This window comes from Mizuhopecten yessoensis, unplaced genomic scaffold, assembly GCF_002113885.1.
Source record: "Mizuhopecten yessoensis strain PY_sf001 unplaced genomic scaffold, ASM211388v2 scaffold10021, whole genome shotgun sequence".
NCBI classification, from domain to species: Eukaryota; Metazoa; Mollusca; class Bivalvia; order Pectinida; family Pectinidae; genus Mizuhopecten; species Mizuhopecten yessoensis.
The window spans coordinates 44,229-66,659 of NW_018408339.1; the positions used below are offsets into that span (position 1 = coordinate 44,229).

The 22,431-nt window shown below is 36.9% G+C and overlaps 1 protein-coding gene across 2 annotated transcripts in view; it reads right to left on the minus strand.

Annotated features, from left to right (window-relative positions):
* Positions 1-1,611: 1,611 nt before the first annotated feature.
* The window catches only part of LOC110459302 (transmembrane channel-like protein 5), a 22,378-nt gene continuing 1,558 nt past the window's right edge, over positions 1,612-22,431 (minus strand). For both annotated transcript variants that reach the window (XM_021511485.1, XM_021511487.1), the window contains exons 2-19: positions 19,225-19,615; positions 18,447-18,518; positions 17,943-18,106; positions 17,179-17,260; positions 16,275-16,347; positions 15,423-15,595; positions 14,209-14,342; positions 13,284-13,431; positions 12,961-13,064; positions 11,339-11,414; positions 10,190-10,288; positions 8,619-8,747; positions 8,209-8,286; positions 6,983-7,096; positions 6,203-6,408; positions 3,776-3,955; positions 3,294-3,372; positions 1,612-2,533 (exon numbers count right to left, since the gene is read on the minus strand). In XM_021511485.1, the coding sequence (XP_021367160.1) occupies positions 2,474-2,533; positions 3,294-3,372; positions 3,776-3,955; positions 6,203-6,408; positions 6,983-7,096; positions 8,209-8,286; positions 8,619-8,747; positions 10,190-10,288; positions 11,339-11,414; positions 12,961-13,064; positions 13,284-13,431; positions 14,209-14,342; positions 15,423-15,595; positions 16,275-16,347; positions 17,179-17,260; positions 17,943-18,106; positions 18,447-18,518; positions 19,225-19,615 (2,362 nt within the window). In that variant the 3' untranslated portion in view covers positions 1,612-2,473. The remainder of the gene's footprint in view (positions 2,534-3,293; positions 3,373-3,775; positions 3,956-6,202; positions 6,409-6,982; positions 7,097-8,208; positions 8,287-8,618; positions 8,748-10,189; positions 10,289-11,338; positions 11,415-12,960; positions 13,065-13,283; positions 13,432-14,208; positions 14,343-15,422; positions 15,596-16,274; positions 16,348-17,178; positions 17,261-17,942; positions 18,107-18,446; positions 18,519-19,224; positions 19,616-22,431) is intronic.

Here is a 22,431-nt window from a genome sequence, read left to right on the forward strand (position 1 = left end):
ATGAATGATAGAAATCTTTTACAGTTGATGTGATTCAATAGGATATTATATAATAACTATTCAGCGTTTGTTAAACAAGTTTTGTTTCTGATGAAGAATGTTAAATATAAACTGGTACATACTTTCCTTTAAAGCATTTGTGGTTGTGTCTTGTTAATGACTGGCCCAAGTTTTCTCAGACCCTGAAACCAGGCTTGGACAGATAGATACTGGTACCAGACATCTATCTGTCAAAATGTCGAAGTCAGATAATGTCCAAGTCTGGTGTCAGAGGAAACTCAGGCTAGTTAATGACTTGAAACGTAGATTGTACAAATATATAGCGCATGACCAAATGAAACCTGTGGCTGCATGGCTCACTGTGATATTTGCATTTATATTTAGACACATAACATAGTAAAATAAATATGAAAATCAAACATACTTTGTGATTTTTTTCTTCAAATATTGATCCATGTCCTAAATTTACACATAAACGTCATATGTCCAAATATACCATCAACTTATTTCACAAGAACGAACTCATTATTGGACATATAGTTTTGGGGATCTGTCACCACAACATAAATAACCAAATAACAAGTTTTGCTGGTATTGGAAGTTTTCGCCCAACAATGGTAAATGGTAGAGGGATTACTGGCATTACTGAGGAACCATATTTCTTACGTACTGCATCTTTAAACTGATTGCTGACGAACCCAAAGTTTTATCACCGTGATAATATATAAATGACTTGGCGGTTATGACTGTCAAACATTAAGTTTTGCCACTAAATAGGTTGTTGCTGTTGTTGAGAGCCTAACCCTATGTGTTATCACTGTAGAGGACTTAATGTTGTCGAGAGCCTAACTCTATGTCTTATCACTGTAGAGGAATTGTTGTTGTTGAGAGCCTAAACCTATGTGTTATCACTGTAGAGGACTTAATGTTGTCGAGAGCCTAACCCTATGTCTTATCACTGTAGAGGACTTAATGTTCTTGAGAGCCTAACTCTATGTCTTATCACTGTAGATGACTTAATGTTGTCAAGAGCCTAACCCTATGTCTTATCACTGTAGAGGACTTAATGTTGTTGAGAGCCTAACTCTATGTCTTATCACTGTAGAGGACTTTATGTTGTCAAGAGTCTAACCCTATGTCTTATCACTGTAGAGGACTTTATGTTGTCAAGAGCCTAACCCTATGTGTTATCACTGTAGAGGACTTTATGTTGTCGAGAGCCTAAATCTATGTGTTATCACTGTAGAGGACTTAATGTTGTCGAGAGCCTAACCCTATGTGTTATCACTGTAGAGGACTTTATGTTGTCAAGAGCCTAACCCTATATCTTATCACTGTAGAGGACTTTATGTTGTCAAGAGCCTAACCCTATATCTTATCACTGTAGAGGACTTTATGTTGTCGAGAGCCTAAATCTATGTCTTATCACTGTAGAGCACTTAATGTTGTCGAGAGCCTAACTCTATGTCTTATCACTGTAGAGGACGTCTTGCTATTGTTGCGAACCCAACCCTATGTCTTATCACTGTAGAGGACTTGCTGTGCTTGAGGCCAACCCTATGCCTTATCACTGTAGAGGAATTGTTGTTGTTGAGAGCCTAAACCTATGTGTTATCACTGTAGAGGACTTTATGTTGTCAAGAGCCTAACCCTATGTGTTATCACTGTAAAGGACTTTATGTTGTCGAGAGCCTAACTCTATGTCTTATCACTGTAGAGGACGTCTTGCTATTGTTGCGAACCCAACCCTATGTCTTATCACTGTAGAGGACTTGCTGTGCTTGAGGCCAACCCTATGCCTTATCACTGTAGAGTAATTGTTGTTGTTAAGAGCCAAGCCATATGTCTCATCACTGTAGAGGACTTTTGTTGTCGAGAGCCTAACTCTATGTCTTATCACTGTAGAGGACGTCTTGCTATTGTTGCGAACCCAACCCTATGTCTTATCACTGTAGAGGACTTGCTGTGGTTGAGGCCAACCCTATGTCTTATCACTGTAGAGGACTTGCAGTGGTTGAGGCCAACCCTGTGTCTTATCACTGTAGAGGACTTGCTATTGTTGAGAGCCAAATCATATGTCTTATCACTGTAGAGGAATTGTTGTTGTTGAGGCGAAACCTATGTTTTATCACTGTAGACGTCCCTTCACAGTTAATGGCTTGCTGGAGTTGAGGGCCAAGCTCAATGTTCCGTCACTTTAAAGTGTTTGCTCATGTTATGTTTTCGATACTTGTATTATTCACAGTTGAAATAATTCAGTAAAGACACTTTATTGTCATGGTGAATATAAAAAGAAATAATTGAACACTGCGTCTTATTGCTACATTTCTAGCTGTTGAACAACTCAATATGAGCGAAGAATTAACGGAGTTGATGCTATCATTACAGTCAAACAAACGGATGGGTCCTTGTGTTTGTCTCTTCCTGGTCATCCCCTTCCAAGTCTTTATGGCCTCTTCAGTAACAGACCATGTCACATTCCTATACCGACGACCTGGAGCTTTTTGATGAGCTCCTGGTTATCCTCTCTCTCCTATTTAAACAAATAAAAATATTCTTTTTATAACAGAATTATTATTTTAAATGATTCATATATATTATCCAACAATTACAAATCTATCCATTGATTGGAAGGAATATAACAAGTTGATGATGTAACTGCAAATGTATTTGTCTTTTAGTACAGAAAGGATAATGAGAGGAAATCGTTAACTTTGCACATTATTCTTTTTATCTTACTGTATTACTATATACTGGAAAACGGAAGGAATGCACTTTTATAGATACCAAAACACGTAGGAAAATTGATAGGTTTTCTGAAAATGGTGCTTTATGTCAGAAGAATAGGTTGTGATATCGCTGTCAGACTGAATCCTACAGATTATATTGATCAGAAAAGCTTAATATTTTCCTTAAACCGATCATCAGTTATGTAATTACAACTGATTCCAAGCACTAGTAAAACTGCGGAGAATATCGGCATATTGGTTAGTAAGAATTTGAAAAGTTAAAACCTAACTTTTTGTTGTAAAGATATTGTAATTTAAGAATATTTCTGTATTGCGATACGGTACGATATACCCGTGTATTGCGGTATACCAATGTTAGGTCAGTTGTGATAGCTTTCATACGCTTTACTTTTATAACCAATTTCATTGAAACTATTTTTTATTATTGTGCTTATGTTTTGTAATAAAGTTCCACTGCCCCCAGAATTCAAATTTACATAGTAAAATAAAACTTCCAGTTAAACAGTATTTAGAATGACATTGACCAGTCGTTGATTTACTCACCTGCTGCAGTTCTGCCTGGAGTAGGACCCGGTAATGCTTTTCCCCTGACAGAAGCTTCCGTTGGTAGCTCAATGTTGCTCTGTGATACAAAGCCAGGTTATGCCTTACACAATATAATCTCAACCAAATCGTTTACGCTTTACATTGTAATGATGAGATCAGAGAAAGTATATCCTAAATGCACGATAAGGACCAGAGGGAGCATAGTCTACTTACAATATAAGAACCAGAAAGAAGGTGACATGTTGATGAAAAACAGAATGTGTGACCTACTTAAATGAAAATGGAAATCAGAATGAATGTGAACTCATTACACGATAACGAAGGTAAGTGTTCGTGTAATGTAATTACTTGATCAGAGAGAGAGAGCGACCTACTTATTATAACAAATGAGGATCACATACCTTTGTGATGATGAGAAACAGTAAGAGGTTAATCTTCTTACATGATGAAGAAGACTAGAGTGAGGTTTGTCTACTTACATAATAATGAGGACTAGCGGAAGGGTTACGATATCAGAGCCCAACCACTTTAGGACCTGACCCGGCCAGCTGTCGAGTTCGGAGACAAAGCGCCTGTAGGCATCAGTTGGGCGGCCCCCAGCAAATGGTCCACAGTATCGGAGGGGGAACGAGGTTTGACCTAGATGGATCAAGTCTCGGCTAAAAAAATAAAATTATCAGCCAATAAGAAGTACTTTTTTATTATATTTTTCTGACACCGTATACATTTCTTGTATCTACGTTTCTGAGGCAATGCAATAGTTGGGTTGCTAAACTCAATAAATATTTTTTAGGCTTGTAGAAAAATATATTTAATGATACAAAGTCAAAAGGTCAACGTATGACTATAGTGACTCACCTTTCGTATGGGATACAATGCCATTCCAAAATGTACTTACACACTATATTTTATATTTGGTTATACAAAATGTACTAGGTGTAGTACAGGACACATACCTCGGATGAAGTTTACATAGGATGGACAGACAACATGGTGTGTAGGTTCAGGATAAACAGGAAAATTCGTATCAATTTTTTTTTTTAAAGTTTAGCAGTATTACTTGCATTAGTTTTTTTCCGAATTAACTTGAAAAAAAAGGTCGAAAAAAAGCTGCCTCTTTTTCTCACATCTCATATTGGATCCTGCCCATCTGCCTAATTCTGCTTTCATATTTTGTTATTATTCAAAACTGAATCTCATTGGAAAGTTAATGTTCCATTATGAATTATGCAAAAATCTCTTCAGACATACTTGATGAGTAGTATTATAAAATTGCTGCTTTTTCTAATGGACCTCGTTGTCCTTTCCCCTGTCTTCTTGTCGCCAATGATTCTTTTTATTGAATCCTCTTTGAATGTTCATTCCAAATACTATAAAACATTTAAACCAAGGACGATTTCAAAGATTTAAACCCTTTTCCTTTATAGGCCCTGGGAGTTCAGTTCTTTCCCGTATTTTGTCCAACCCCTGTTGGTTAAAAGTAAGTTAAAATATCCAGGTGACATTGAAAGACTTAACCTTTGGTCTTCGGTTTACACATACTGCGTTAGGCATTTTGACCATTATTTGAACATTAGATTTTATTCATCATTTTTAGAAAAATTCAGGGTTAGAAAACGTTAACCAAGTAAAGTATATTTACTTCGGTTATGGGCCACAGTATATTTTGAGATATTCTGAAAAGTAGAATCAATTTAGGGAGGGTATTAAGTGACGAAAGAAAATGTAAATACATGTATATTCTTGAGGAAAAAAAGAAACCACTTCAAAATACACAGTAACAATCTGTTTCAGAATTATCAAAGACATTTCATCGTCGAAGATCGACTCATTCAAAGTTGACAAACGAACACCCATTTCATTGCGCTTCAAACACGAAGTGAAATTGAGCCAGTTCACAACGTCAATATCGGCTATATCCACTGTTAAGAGAAAAGCACGCATTACAACGGCGCCACATGGATCCAAAAAGCACCGGGATTTTCTTTCCATATGAGAACTAATGCACGGGAGAGCTCAGTCAATGGCACATGCTCATTTGACAGTTTGCTCGATAGTTGAAATGTCAAGTGATACTGCAGGTCACAGGAACACATCCAGATTTTACTCAGTCAGGAAATCCGTCACAACGTGTGCCACATGTACGTTGTCATGTTGCAGCGTAGCTTGATGTTGCATGAACGAGATGACGTGGGAATGCAGGATTTCATCGCGATAGTATGCACAGGCCAAATTAAGATTAATTACCAAAAGACGTTCTGATATTCGATGTTATGCCGCCTCAGACAATCACTCTGCTTCCGCTGAGAGAAAGACGTTTCACGACACAAATGTCTACGACACGCTATCCAAAACGACGATACACTCTGGAGCAACACTATACGCGCTCAATCCCGTCTAGAAAAACGGAGACGACTCCTGCACCAAGCAAGATTGTGCAACATGATGGCGTCATTGCAGGGCGGGAATGCTGTCTAACACCAGCCTGAATCATGGCTGCAGTCATTTCAATCACTCTATGCATAGCAATAAACAAAACAGTTCATCAGGAATATTTTGTTTTGGATGTAAATACTTGCACAATAGTAACAAAGTCGGTAAAATTGTCAAACTGATTTGCTACTTGCACAAGGACAATAAAATGCACGTGCACAAAGCGCATTCACCCGTTAAGGAAGGTACACTTTTTGTGTGTTAAGTTTCATGTTGAAAAAAATATTATTCACCATAACATTTTCTTTCTTCTGTTAGTGTATGTTCCTGGCTTTGGCAATGGAATAGCTTCAGTTGCAGATGGACCCGTTGTTATGCTCCTGAACACTTATAGACGTCAATATCAAAATCAAACTTTGAACACTTTCAATAACAGAATTACATGTAAAGAGTCTGATATGAAGAATACATACCTGCCTATTACCACGGACATAGGAAGTATGACAGCTGCAAGGGTGATGAGAAGGAACCCCATCAGGAATCGGGTATTACGGGACTGGTTCCACCGCTTCAGGGGAGGCTTGCACACACACCGCACAATGTTGTAGTTGGTGAAGAAAAACACAAGGCAGGAAATGGCACCTGCCAGGGGCATCAGTGGACTGGCGATTGTACCCACCTTCAATACAATCAGATATAGAATACATGTCTCTATGTATGACATGTCAAATACAGCATGCAAGTCCTAACTACAAAACGACAAATCCAGCATGATTTTCTCTACCTGCAACGCAGCATATATTGGTCATATCAGTCAAACTCAGATTTACTCACACCAGTTTTTTTTATACAGACTTGGACGCAGGATGACAAATGAAATGAATTTCATGACAGAACTAATAAAAAACCGAATACCTGAATATGATCAAACCTGTAATTTGAAATGGAAATCGGTGACATTTATAACAAGATATCAACAAAAGAAATGATTATGGTGGAGATCCGTGAAAAGTACAAGGAAAGCTCGTACTGTTTATGAACCTTCATCTCTCGCAACATTGTGTTGTACATCAGTAGTCGGTATATATCATGGAAACCAAAAAGCCCCTTAGATTCTGAATCAACTGCATTAAGTATAATTGGAGATAAATGAACCAGATTTCATGCATGAGACTTTCTACAACCAGTCTTTCTAGACACTTTCTAGACACTTTGTCTGTCCAATAAGAAAATATGATCAGGTTCAGACTTACCCACACCAGCCCTTGTCTGTATACCAGGACTAGTACGGCTGATGACAAATCAAACTCAGACTTCTCCCTGGTCCAGTAATAGGGTAGTAGCATATCTGCAGCGCTGACTATAACCTGGAAATACTAGCTATACAATACTCTCAGATCGCCTCATACTCATATCCAAACTGTGGTTATACTAAAATTGCAGTTTTAACCATACACCTATTGAAGCTGAAGCCATACTCATAAGCCAACATTGTACACCTAACTATGCGTTTTATCTTTTTGTCGCTGTTCAGATTCGTCAGAGAGCTCAAAGAAATATGGCCCGGTAAAAGCTTGGATGCAATTCATCGTGTCCAAGCGTCGCTAGATATTTTCTTTTATTGATTACCAAGACATGCATTTGGTTTTGATTACAAGGTCCAGGATGAATTGTCATAAGCGTTAGGTGAAACATGGTTTGTAATTTGTCTGTTGTGTAACATATTTTATCCCATTTACTGTACCAAGTATTGTGTAAACTGACCATTTTGTCTTTATCTTTTTTAACTTTCGTCTGCCGTAGACACCTATGTAAAAACCGAGTAATGTCACGCCCCCAAAGCGAGAATAAATTATAATCAAAAAATTTATGTAGGTATACGCATGGTATTTGAATCCAGACTTGATCACCATTGGAAGAACCAACCACTTCTCTTTAACCGCATGGAACCTATTGAGGCCACGATAATAAAATTTAACAAGAAAGTAACACTCATATAACATATATAACATCATCGGATTTTTACATTAAAATGAACCACTAACTTGTATGTACCTGAAATATAATACAATGTACAGATAATTGTTAATTAGTAAACTTATAATTACAGAGCTGTGACATTATTGACAATGGACTTGCAAAAATAATCATAAATCATGTTATTACCAATAATTTCAACCAACTTTTATATACTAGAGCTGACAGCGGAGGAAATGTAATTATTCCTATAGTTAGAATAAGATCTGTGTATCTGTGTAGAAACCTTTTTGAATTTGCAAAGCAAATGCAATTAGTTGTCATTAAAGGTGATACAAATAATACCATATTTGAATTGAAGTGAGCTATTTTATTCTAAAAATATATTGATCTTAAAACAAATCCTTTGAATAAAAATGATCTAGCAATGCGGGTGTCTGTTTTATGATTTCACTTAGAAGATGAACATTGTTATATGCATAGATTTCTTTGATAAATTTACATGTAAAATGGTATCCACGACGACGAGCTTGTAGACCTCCTGGCCTATGACAGTTCCAAGACATCCGCCACCCTCAATCTGTTTAAGAAATAAATGTGACAAACATTACCATTCAGGTCATCTTTTGTGATACATAAAATCGTAGTTAAGGTGACAAAGTTTAACATTTTTACTCAGAACATTGACTGGGATATCTCAGCTACATTTGTATATTGGTAGGCAGAGATTTGCCATTACACTCACTTATATTGTGTAAAACGAGTTACTATTCAACTAACAAAGGAGTTTCAAATGCTGTACAGTGAGCTGGTATTAAATTTACAAGGGAGTTCATTGTTGTGTACAGCGACTTTATATTAAGCTTACAAATTAGTTTATGTTGGTGTATAACGAAATAACATTAAACTTACGTGAGAGTTTATATTGGTGTACAGGGATATAAGCAGGGCAAAGAGGTTTGCCATTCGTAGGAAGAAGATTCGAGCCAATGTGATATAGAGCTCTGTTCTGCCACTGTGATAACTCTCCATCTTGGGTAACTGCAGCAGATACAATTTATTATAACTCTTCTCAAACTGATGCGGCATATGCAATGCACACGTTTTGCGTGTGGAACTGTCCTTTGGGATATATCTACCTAAATAGGTGCACCCAGTAGCCCCAACTTCGGGAGCTATTTTGTTTTCTAAATCCTCGCTAGAGGCAATTCGAGTTCGAGTTCAAAATGTTTAGTACCAATACCATAATACCTGAAATTCTGAAACGTGACGTCATTTAAATATGGTGATTAACGTCATTAATTTGACTCTTTGGTCAGCTGAAGAATGTTTACCGCCATAAACACAGTTGACATCTGATATCACCTCATGGCAAAGAAACTAGTTGTGAAGAGTCTGCAAACCGCATCACCTTCAGTATGGCATACCTTTACATATCCCTTCCAAATATGCTCTTCTTAATTTATATACGTTATCTAGAAAATTTACTTCAAGTATTTTTATTGTTGAATTCATATAATATCACTGTCAGTTATTACCATATAGCCAGGTAAGAGGAGAGAGAAAGTAATAAATCATTATGTAGTAATAGGGAATAGGGAATAACTGCCCACGGTTATAGAATGTCGGCTCAACATTCTGGAAAGGTCTCGGTTTTGACATTCTGCACCCGATAGAGTTTACCAAACCTTTTATATCTTCAGGTAAAAAAAACCTCTTTAGCACGCAATATCATGATGCATGCAGATCTAAATTCATATCTTTCGTATGTGCTTTTACAACTTAATCAGGGGGAATGGGAAGGCTGGAAAGGAGGTCAATGTGAAGCCTGTCATGGAAAGGGATATTGTTCGTATGATGAGATGTGAAAGTTGGGTTTTTCCTTGTCAAAGTGATTTGATATGAGCGTTTCTGGCCGAGACATGGCCTGATGAGTTGTGGGGTGAAGCTATCTGATCGTATTTGAGGGTAGGGAGATCAGAAATGATATGGAGGGATTGTATTTTGTGGAAGGGAATATTAGGATAAGAGGAATAAGGAGAGGATCTGATAGTGAAATTGTTAGTTGAAGAAAGAGTAAGAGGTGAGAAAGTATTGATAAAGATGTAGATGATTGTTGGTATAAGAATCCGTGTCCCACTGCACTGTGGCACAGTTGTGCTAGGATTCACCGGTAATCAGTCGGTTAAAGCAATATTATAATTTTAGGATCAAGGTTCAAATTCCGGTCTAGCCCAACTGAATTCTACAGGTTCTAGAAACACGATTGTCGATTATATTTTGCTCATTTCATCTTAATCTTTTTTTTTAGTCCCGCAATGTATAATATTCTTTTCAGAAATGATTTATCAAAGTGATATATAGTCATGACGTAAAAATCGTTTCCAATCCAAAGTTACATTTTTTTTTTTTAGTGATGCGGGTACCTTACTACATAATTTGCTTCAATTATAGAATACTGGTATACTAGAAGGATGGCTTACCAGTTTAATACACATAGGCACCAGAATGTTGATGAGTGTGAAGATGATCGGAGTGCTGTACACAACTACTATGCTATCTTCAGATAGTCCAACACTCCCCTGAAACATTAGAAAAGGCTCATTTGGCAAGTATCACTTCACCGTTTCCTTTGTTATTTAAAAAAACCACTTGAAATCAGGGTTGTCAATATGTCTTATTATATTTTCTTACTAAACTAAAATATTACGATAAGAGCAGTTGGTAGATGAAATGGTAGGTGAATTTATATGAAGTCAAGTATGTCAATCAGCAATCAGAGGACATTGTCCTCATCTTTGATAGAATTATTCATATTAACCTGTTAAAACCATCTCGGCCAATTAGAAGACACAGAGACAAAAATTTGATTGTCCTCACTGACCGAAGATATCAAGTGTGGTCATGGCCAACAATTGCACATTTCTATAACGTTTTGTAAAGAAAGAAAATTTATAGTAAGCCCTTACAACACGACGCCCAGGTAAAAAGTCAAACCTCTCGTGTAATCAAGCCATCATAGAATAGAATAGATCTATTCTCATCACGTCCGCGACTCTCACAATTCCTATATTCATACGTTTTTTATATTTTAATATGAGTACTTTGCCCTATTGATGCTTCAAACTAAATGTGATGCCAATTGATGCAGACATTAAGGAGAAATAGGATCCATTATCCTCTTTTCAGAAGTAGTCTTTTGAAGGACGAAATCTCCTTTAAAGCCCGTCCCTCTGTCCAAAGGGAGGGGCGCCCCTTTCCATTATAGAACGTGTGATTGTCTGGTCCCAAGGATGAACATATGTTGTACGAGAGGAGCAGGGTTTTAAAAGAAACGGAAATGGACAACGGAGATCTGCTATGGCATCTGTATATTAAATTGTATGTTCATCTAAAACTTCTAAAAAGACCATCTCTAGACATATCTATCAATTAAAACTTGAGATGATAAGATTTTAAAGGACAAACAAGATGTTATACGACACAGAAACGTATTGATATTGGAATGCTGAAATACATCACCATTTAGATAAAAAGTGTTATCAAGCAGGTTTGTTATTTTGTTTCTGTGTTCATTTAAATGTATTTCAAGAAGTATTCAGTGATAGTGAATATCTAATACAAATACCTACCTGTTGCTTTATGATACTGGAGACGTTATAGATGACAAGGAAGACGATGAGTGTACACCCTCCCCCAACCAACAGGCTAAAAAGGAAACAAAAATATTATTATTTTCTTTCGGTTCAGTCATGCGTTTCATTGTTACATCGTGTAAAATGATTTGTTAGGAAGGTTTTGCAAATATTATTGAAATTGTTTGCTGTAACTTTCTATATTGATATCTGTTTTATATGTAATTCTACGTATTACAACGTATATTTATGTTATGTATATAGTACATTATGATCAGGTGAGTGCGTATGTGTGTATGAGTGGCCATATCGAACTTCAGGTGTTGTATAAATTATGATATTTGTTGTACGCTGAACCCGCACGATATCATATCACTTAATGTTTTCTAGCTGATATTTTCAAAATATTTTGTAGAGGTTTAATCGATTTCTGGTGTAAAATTGATAGGGCTTAAACTTAGGTATATTTCTATAAACAATTGTGTGATATGTGTGCGAGTTTTACTAGGTGTTTTGTTATTATTTTTAAAGCTTCATGTGAGGGTTACGATGTACACCAGCCAAGAGTTAGTCTGGTGGTGAAGATGACAGGGAACACAGCCGTGGCCGTCAGCCGACACCACAAACGGTGACTGTTGTCGGAGGCTGCACTGGAAATGTAATTCCATTCACCCATTACCAGCAGTGTGGTAACCATATATATCGGTACTATACACCAACATGGTGTCCTGTGTGGAACTTGTCATTTGTGGAACTTGGTGTCCTGTGTGCACATTGGTCAGTGTCATCTGATTGCTGAGTTGTTAGCGAAACACATTGTCGTCGGAGCACGAGGAAACTTACAACATAGTGTAAGAACTGTAACTCCCTCATGTTGCAGCAGAGACTTTTTGTGTTATATATATAGGATCATTATTGTGTGAAAACTGTGCGTGTGTGAGTGTGATTTGTTTATGTTGTTAATAAATTGTAGATATGTATTCGAAATCTTGTTTTCATTTGCCGTGTAACAACTCAACGCTCATCCCACGTTACAATGAGTCATTAGGGTCATTGAAAGATCTTTTGGGGAAATCAATAATTTTGGATACTTCAAAGTCCAAATGAGGCTATTGCTCCCTTACACATATTTCTGCTATTTGCTAAGTGTTATCTCCCTAACACGCTACTGTCATTATTAAATTAATTCAGTTTTCATAAATAATTTAACGTTTCCGGAGTGTACAATTTAAACTATAGCCAATAACATTAACCTAACTAAAGTTCTGTATGTGTACATGAAGGTAAAAGGTCAAGTTTAATGTACTCCTATAGATAAATCTAGCTTCTGATAACTGTCATGACTATTTCAAGTTAATTTTCCCTTATTGGTTCCTTTTTTCAAACTCTTTTCATCCATTGTTTAGTTTAATGTTCCGAATATTGAATGGTTATAATTATGCTTTCAATGTTTTTTTGCTGTTCTTGAGCTGTTTATATATAGGTATCGATAATTAAACTGTAGACCCCTTCCCCCAATCAAAACACAGTGTTAAAAAAAACAAGAAGACGCTTTCATTCATGTTTCCAATTAATTTGATTAAGAGATACAAACTTTCGATGGAGTACGGTGTACTTACATGGTGATGAACCAGGCGAGAACACGGCGGCAGTAAATGCCTCGCTTCTCTTTCACACTGCGGTTACGCTCAGCAGCTGACGCTTTTATCTCGTACAAGTTGTCCTGGTAATATATAACTCAAGTATTGTACCTATAACATCATCCTTTTGTTCTTAAAGTTGAATACTATTTTGCCCATAGTTTTCACTTTTTGTCCAGAATTTATAAATCAAATAATTGTATGTTTTCATGGAACAGAACTATGTATCTCCCAATAATATTATTTCGTTTGGTAAACTTTGTAATTAAAGTTAATGTATCAAACCACCTGGTATGTTTTACCTTAATAATGCTGGCTATACCCTGCACTATGTTACTGCTCGCCTCCTCATTGGTTATGGAGTGATCCCAAGATGTAAACAGGAGAAGGGAGAATTTGTTGTGGCCCTGAAGAGGGGAAGCCGACTTAGGCTGACTGGCTTCACCAATACTGCAATTCACATAAATGATTGTATACAATCGTTATTACAAATTTGGATATCCCAATTCTCTAAACGTCATCAATTAAAAAATGATGTCATAAGCTATTTATTAAGATATTTAAGTAATTTTACTATTTCAATTATCTCCAGGTCTTAACTTTTACACCATGTATGGTTGCTTATTTGTATACTTAGTATATATATGAACTTTGGTACCTCTAATATCTGTTTATCTCAAAGTTTGTCAATTATACAATCAGTTTTTATTTTACAAGTTTTGACCATATGTGAAGTGTGTTTATGGTTTTTGTTACATGTCGTGTTTACATAATAATGACACTACTTTAATGGCATACCGGGAACTTTAGAAATAAAACATGAGTTAAATTCCTTATTATGTTTCCACTTCAGATTTTATTTTAGTAACTCCCGAAAATCCTTTGGTTGTATTGTAAGCAAACAGTTTCTGTCATAAAAATGGCTCTGAGCATTAGAACTTTGAACAAAAATAGCAGTCATGCGACATTTTCTGCTGATACAGTGGCCAATGTTATTTCCAGATGTATATTTCGCTTTTTTAATGGAGAATTCAACTGGGAACAAAACCGTATTTCTGCTGCAGTAAAAAAAATGATAAAAAAATGAAGTATATGATAGCAGTGTCTTGATGATATTGCATACTAAATTTGTATCATACAAAATGTTTCTCCGAGTTTTTTTTATCTAGTTTGATATAAGATTGTTTATAGGCAGATATCTAAACAGTTTTTTAATGATATATTTACCTCCTCATGATCAGCATCAAACTGCCAAAGTAGGTGATAAGGAGAAGAAACAGGTATGCCACGGATAACCAGTAATGGGTTCCCACTTTCTCTTGGTATTTTCCGAAGAAGAGCCATGACTGTCCCACTGCTCCCTGTAATTAATCTCAGTTACAATGTACTAATGTTATCAAGTTAATAACCACCTTTCGCTAAACCTGGCCGAAGCTTATATCTTTCATTTTCCCTATAAAGTATGCTTACCTAATGTCATCCTTTTAACCACAGAAATTCATCAGAAATGAACACTTGTAGAGAATTATAAGTTGAAATGATAATGAGAATAACAAAAAAAAACCTCTTTAACTTTTATTCCCCAAACTAAAGGGTCAAGATTTTTTTATTTAACCTTTTTTATTGCTTAAACAAATAGTAAAGAGTTGGGGGTGGTACGCTAAAACGCTAACAGACGTTTTAAGCCAAATTTTCCTGCAATCTCCAAACGCTTACACACAACAATCTACACTAGCACAATATGTTAACCGTGTATTCTTTTACCTGCATATGCTAAAGAATAACCCCAGTGCCCTCTGAAACAGGAATAAAATCTAATAGTGTTATCATCGCAGCTCATGGCACAGGATACCGTATCACCACCCAGTCACCCATCCTGACTGTATACATTCAATACAATTTTCAAACAATTACCAAAAGTCTCATTATCATTGCGTCATTTAAATGCCATTTTTATTATTGATACATATGATGGTCTGGTAGCAATCACTTAAGTGCTTAAATGGGAACGACTTGTGTGAAGACAAATAAATAAAAAAGGAAACAAAACGGAAGGTAATATAATCACAAAAATGATAAGAAACTATTGGAAAATATAAAGAATAGAAAAATATGCATAGAAACATTAAAAGCGTCGCTGTCGCAACAATGTAAAACTTGGTCAAATCGATGGAATGTCATGTCCTTTAAGTGAAACTGATAGTGGTAAGAAAACAACCAGGCACACTCATGAACAATATCAAAAACATCGACCTTCATATCGCACATATGAAATTGTCCAGAAGATTTAACAAATAAACTGAAAACAACAACAAATAAAATGTACATCTTCGTGTCTACAGTAAATTTTCCTATGAGTCGACTCATCACTCAGAAGGTATTGAGATATTAATATGAGCCCTGAACGGATGCTGTCAGTGCTTCACTCTCCAAATACTTACCCTTCCATCCAGCAGATTTTTGAAGTTGAATTCCACTGTGACCTGGTGGTAGGTGAATGTAATGGCCGTAGGCAGGACTACGAGGGCTGACCAAAGTAGACTCAGGCCACAGTTCAGACACAGCACCCAGCGATTAAATACAAATAGAGAGCCCAGGCCAGACCCAAAGTTACCTACAACAGCATTATGGCAGTCAGCTATAATTCTAAACCCGCAAAGACCCGTTAATGTTATTGTTTCGAACATGACAATAACCAAACTTGGGTATATTGGATTATTGTTTATATAAATGTACATTTCATCATAAATATGTCAATAAATATGACAGACAGACGCGGAGAGTATGATACAATGTATCAACCATTCTGCGAAGTGAGTTGTGTAGTTATTTAGTATGACCCCTGAATGTATAAATACAATCCAAAGGGAATTTAAGACGGGATTGGGGTGGGTAGCTCTTCAGCGATTTATCGTGCTTCCATTCTAATCATCATTGATTTAATTACTTAAATCGTCAAAAACTGTGGCCAAACTCAAGAAGGTATAAAGACCCATCTCTTCAAGTCTGCATTAAGGCTCTTTGCACATCCTTTGTATATTCATTTATATGCATATTGATATATTTGTCCTTTTACTTAATGCAAAATGGTGATTTGTATGCCTTTTTTTGTTTATCTATTATCACTAATACTACACGTATTAATTATCCACATGTAAAGCACTTAAGAGTAATTTTACACACTATATTCCGTCTTTGCGTATTGCAGAGTTATCTTCTCTTGGTTATTATTTAATTATTATTATCACTTGACCACTTGTAATTTTTGTTTTATGTCATTATGGATAACTCACTTTCTATCCTTTCTATGTACTTTTTGAGGAGAGGCAGCTCCCAGTGTTTGCGTTTCCATCGCCTGTACCAGATCTGAAAGAGGTAAAATGTCAAATGAGTACCAGAATAAGGGTTCCATCAGCAGTGTGTGTGTTTTCTCGATGTCTTGTTAAACAACGCTTTCTGAAGATATTAAAGAACACACTGCTAACATGATACCAGTGTACATATTATTTTACATGCAATTAAAAAACTTCAGATATATTGAGAGATTTGCTAATTACCAGAAATTGTCACTCGACATCAAAACTTAAGATCAATGAGGTTAGATTTCTTTTATGGTTATGAATGGTGTAAAATCGCTTCTTCAAGTTACTAGACTAAACATCTGCGATTATAGTGATTCTGTCATTGAACTTCTTTGCAGAGAATATTCAGGTTAGATTTTCATCCAGAACTCTAGACAGAATTCGGATGCACAAATACTTTACTATAATCTCACACATTCTGTTGGATCAATGCCTATCTGAGCAATTAATGTAATGCACAAGTATCAAATAAACTGTTTCCGAGCTACTCTGACAATTTCGACTGTAGAATAAAAATGATAATGATGGCTTGAGATGACAACTAAACACTCTTACCTTTACCTTTTTGAACCTGTATGACCATTTATTAAGATGGGCCATGAAAACATAATTATCAATCAAAGCAATCATCCGATATTAACAAGCACTAAATCAATCAATTTATGAAATCAGTAATCTGCATTCATAACCAAGAAATCAAAACAGCAAATCTATATAAAAATAAAAAAAATCATTCAATCAAATAATCACACACACAAAAAACAGCCAATCAATAATATTCAATCAACCAAAATTATAATAATAAAAACAAAATAATGAATGCCCAACGTTTTACCTTAAAATCATGAACGAGGAGGGTAAGGCAGTTCATACTAGCTCGAACATTCTTTTTCTGCTGGTTTTTCGTTCTATCAGCCCTGGTGAATAAAACACGCATCCATACAGACAGTCGTTCTATCAATCTCGGTTAACAAAGCTCTGAGATGAAGAGATATCATGACTATGCGATAATAACTTTCAACTAGTAAATACAGCATATAGTCTTACAGAAATACCTTTCTTTAAAGAATGGTGATGGAGGCATAAAGACACACATACTTGTCTTCCTTTTGACCTTAGTGAATAAAGTCAGGAGACACACAAAAATGACAGATAGCAGTCTTCTTTCAATCTGGTGCATAAAGCAAGGAGAGCGATCACAAAAATGCTCCCTTTTCAGCATCGATGAATGAAGCATAGCTACTCACAAAATTAACAAACTGTTTATTTTTCCTTCCGTTGCATCTTGAAAGAATGCAATATGAAGCCTTGCAAAAATGATGACAAGTAGTCTTTCAATTAACGTCGGTAAATAACGCATTGCAACTCACAGAAATGACAATCAGTCCCTTACTTACAAATGTACAACAGTCAGCAAATGTCCTGCTGTTTCAATGTTATTCAAAAACAAGGTTATGCAGTAGAGATGCTCATTTGACATTCATGGCAACTACATGTATACATTCATTATTTCACTTCTTTTGTATTTGTCACTTTTTCTGTCATTAATGCCTAGCTCCAAATATCATCACTGCTCTTTGTTATATGATCAGTACTTACTTCTGAGTATTTATTCCCATAAAATCCTTCATCATTGCATTTCCTGTCATTTTCATTTGAGGAAGACCTTTGTTGAAATGTGTCCTTGAATGATGAGCTTGCAGAGTGCCGGTTACTATAGATTTTGACAGTGACTTGGCCAGAGAGATCTTCCTCGTAACTGGCTGTGAAGTATTCAGAGTATAAATTGAAATGGTGCATGTACATTGTGTTTTGGTTGTTGACTATTCAATTATTAAATCAAATATTGAGTCTAAGAAAGTCTAAATAAAGAAAAAAACAGTCACCTCGCCATACTTGGCAATCTTTTAAATCAAACGTTTTGTATTTAATTTTTTCTCTGAAAATGACCTTTGTCGCATCAGAACGCTTTCAGATTTCAAAACCCCTTCAAAAGATTTCAATAGCGGTTGTAGCCATCCCCTCCTTTCCCTCGGGCATTCTGACCTTCGATCTGTCAAGTATCGCCCGCATTCTCAAATCCACCCCTGCTGATTATCTTACCATCTCATTATATTTAGAATCCCGTGCTGAAATGTCATCATGATGTGTCTGTCGTCTCGAATGTTCTTGTTCCTGAATATAGATATCAAAATACACACCATATGTTTGCAGTTTTTAATTTATGAAGTAATTTTCACAATATTCATCCCCAAAAAATATACTATAACCCAGGTGAATTACTAGGGAGCGTCACTTTGCGATTGTCCGCGCCAAAAGAGTCTTCCGAAGTCGGAGTCTCTCAACACTCGTGACACTGATGACTGGGGTGAATGACGTCACACTTGGCCTGACTGACAAAAACTGTAAATTATAGTACTCATATTTATTATTACAATTAAGTTCAGCAGAATAAAACAATGGTCAACACATGCACACATGCACGCATACACAACACACATGGAGTCACGTCCGTAAATGACATTAGCTGGTATGGGGACGTGAAACAACATGAAACCAAAAACAAACCAAACCATGATCAATTTGTCCAGAGTTTTCTTACACAGTGGCATTAAGATGTGAAATACGTTAGATTGAAATCATTGAGATAATTTAACATTACTGTGCCACAGAAAGCCAATGAGTGTTATCCTATGATGCTTTATTTCCTGCAGGATACATAACAGATTTGTAATTTCAAAAAATACCCGTTAATGATTCAAAGGCTGCCTAATACAAATACACATAATTTATGGTCTTTCCGATGCTGAAAATGAAAAAAAGGTAAAGGCATTTTAGGGCTATAGCTATAGTGTACTCCTCTTACAGAACTTTGAAATACCTTCAGAAAAGCGTCGTTCCTCTCTTCGAAGATGACACTTCTTTGTCCAAGAATTTGTATACCATTCCTCTCATCATTTCGTTGATCTGTGTCAATATGAGCGATGTTCCTGTCCGACTGCATACCATTACCGCTAACAGTCTTGGTTGAGTATCCACCGGTCTGTGTTGAAATTTTATCCACCTGCGTCACATTCCTATCAGTCTGCAAGCCAACTCGACCGGTCAGTGAATAGTCTCTAGTTTCCCGTGTTTTGTCGCTATTAGTCAGTACAGAGTCATTCTCATCCTGCATGGTGTCCCGGACTCTGCGAGATCTGACTGTTGATCTGTCTACTGTTGTTAGAACTTGGCTTTTGTAAGCATGCCTTGCATAACCACTAAAACTGTCCCTGTTGGAAAAAAGAAGAAGATATAATATTACTAATACTTGTAATACTGACAATAATGATGTTCATAATTGCAACAACTTTTTTTGTTTTTGTTTTTCACAATGATGAATATCGGTATAAAAGTGTGTTTTTTTTTTAATTATTATCATATATCTGTATTATTTTGAATATGAGACTATGTTGCCACAAACATACCAACTGATTTGGAGATTGATTATTTCTATTATTTGAACGCAACATTGGTCATTTATGACAATTAAATCTGATAAGATATTTTAATGAATTTGGTTATGAACTAAAATTGCTTTTTTAGTTCAGAATGGTTTAAATGCAACAAAACGCTAGCAAATCACTTTTCAATTGCACTTGTAGCCACATAGATCATTATTTTTTTCCTTATAGATTCACCCCTGCAGGTCGAAGATTGAGAAAGGATACACCTGCTGTTACCCTCAGCATGTATCGTAAAAGGCGACTAATGCGGGAACCCCCTGCAGAATTGGGGATTTTAATTTACGTCCTCGGGACACAAAAGCGATCAAAATAAATATGCTGCACCCATCGCAACATTTTGGATCTTAATCTTTGTTTCTACTTTTAACTACCTTTCATTTCCTTGTGCCTAGCTTTGTAATACCTCACTTTTGGCTTTAATGTTGAGCGTTCGCCAAGGTGAGGAAGGTTATGGGTTCTGTCCTCAAGGCCAGGACATACCAAATTCCTTAACAATGATAGTTGTTATTTCCTGCTTAACGTTTAGCATTGAGGGTAATGGCAACAACTGGTTCTCCCCTTGTCAGTATAATGTGACCGGGCGGAATGCTGTGCTGGGTGCCTTCGGCATGGTGTTTCAGCGAGATAGCACTATAAAGTCGGCATCCGATCCGCGCTATTACAAGGAGACCAGTACACCAACATACCCTTTCCCCGGCATTCACAAACACTTGCACGCTTACACAACACTAAAACATTATTGTAGCATGGTTAACGCCAATTTTTGGTCCCGTTTACAGAGTTAGACGGGTCACACTAATTTTTTTGCTTGGTAGTACACTTGACTAGTTGAATAGATTATTTACAGGTCCTTCGTCAATGTAACTAGTAAAAGATTTCCTGAGCAGGAAACATTGTGATCTAGATTCTACAGAACAAAACATCAAAAGTAATCGACTGTATGGGCCTTTAAATAACTTCTGCCATAAAACTATGGTGAATTTTAAGAAAATTTTGGCATCATGCATTTATATGTTGTTTTTAGCAGTTTTCTAAATTTAAAAAAAAAATCTTATTTTATAAATCTACTAATCAAGGACTATCGGACTAGTGTTAGTGTCGACCCACAGGGCCACGTTACAATCACACATATGCTATACTGATATGGGTCACAACACACATGTGTGTTGTGACCCATATCAGTATAGCATATGTGTGATTGAAACGTGGCCCTGTGGTCGACAGGGGGGTGGGAGACCGGGAATAAGGGGGCGGGACACGGGAGCTAGGGGGGAGGGAACCGGGAGTTAGGGGGCCGGGAGGTGGGACGTACGGGGGCGGGAGAATCAGAAGCATACTTAAACAAAATTATGTGCTAAAAGCAACCAACACGCTTATATTACGTTATTAATGTAAAAAATAGAATGTCAATGCTCCTTCCGTAAATCAAGTCCGATTCGCGACCAATTATTAGGTCTAAACGTGCATTCGGAAATCTTCGGCAATTTTGGTGACCTTCGACTTTGGCAACAACAACATGGCTGATAAAGTTGTAAGCGCGGGGGTATACATTTTCAAAAAAGGAAATGATGTTGCCCTGGACAATTACTATATTTATGTGACTCATCGCACCGACAGCGAGTTTTCTGATGTCCTCAGGGAACTTAAAAAGGAGCATCGGTTTGGTGAACGTTGCCTCAAACGAGGTGTTCAAAAGTTGAGATGGAATTATCTCTTTTTGAACGAGATGTGAAGAGAATTGTTGTGGTGGAGAACCACCAGGCATGGACGTACGCGTCCAATCTAATAACAGCAGGCAAAGCCGACCTCCACACTACGTTAAATTAAAGTANTAAGGCATGGACGTACGCGTCCAATCTGATAACAGCAGGCAAAGCCGACCTCCACACTACGTTAAATTAAAGTATATGATCTAAAGCATGCAGGCCCGTTGCCCCAACATAGTCGGGCACCAATACAGTTCTGGGAGTAGCTATCGACGACTTGAGGGTAGTTGAACGTTCCCTACTGTCCATGGCACAGGAGGCCAAACAGCTGTTAGAAATACGGACAAACACATTGCAAGGTCCACATGGAGTACCTGCATCAAAGACTGTCAAGTCAATACGGATGTTGCACGAGATGCTCTCGGATTTAAAGTCTGTCGTTGCTGGGGTTAACTCTTCGTTTCAAATGGACACAAACGCAATGTTGACATTGGTAAACGAACACTTGCATAGTGTGCTCAGGCTGAGGACAGAGACGCCGACTGTTTGAGACTGTGCCACGGACTTTACAAAGGCAGTAACAGAGGTGATCAAGAAGCAGACCTTGTGTGGGTACCACTACTTCACGTCAAAAAAACATAAGCAGTATGCAACGCCAACAGGGTTCCTGAAGTATATCAAGCTATCGCAGGATAAAATCAAAGTGCTGCTTCTGTTCCGAGAGACATTTGGGAAAGGTGTTCGACAGAGAAGTGTTCGTGCGGACACAACAAAATACAATGCGGGGACACTTCCGCTGAATCTGTACGCGAAGGAGACAGTGTCAGGATCCACACTTAAGTTGACGGCGACCCAGTTGAACTTGTGGACAACAGT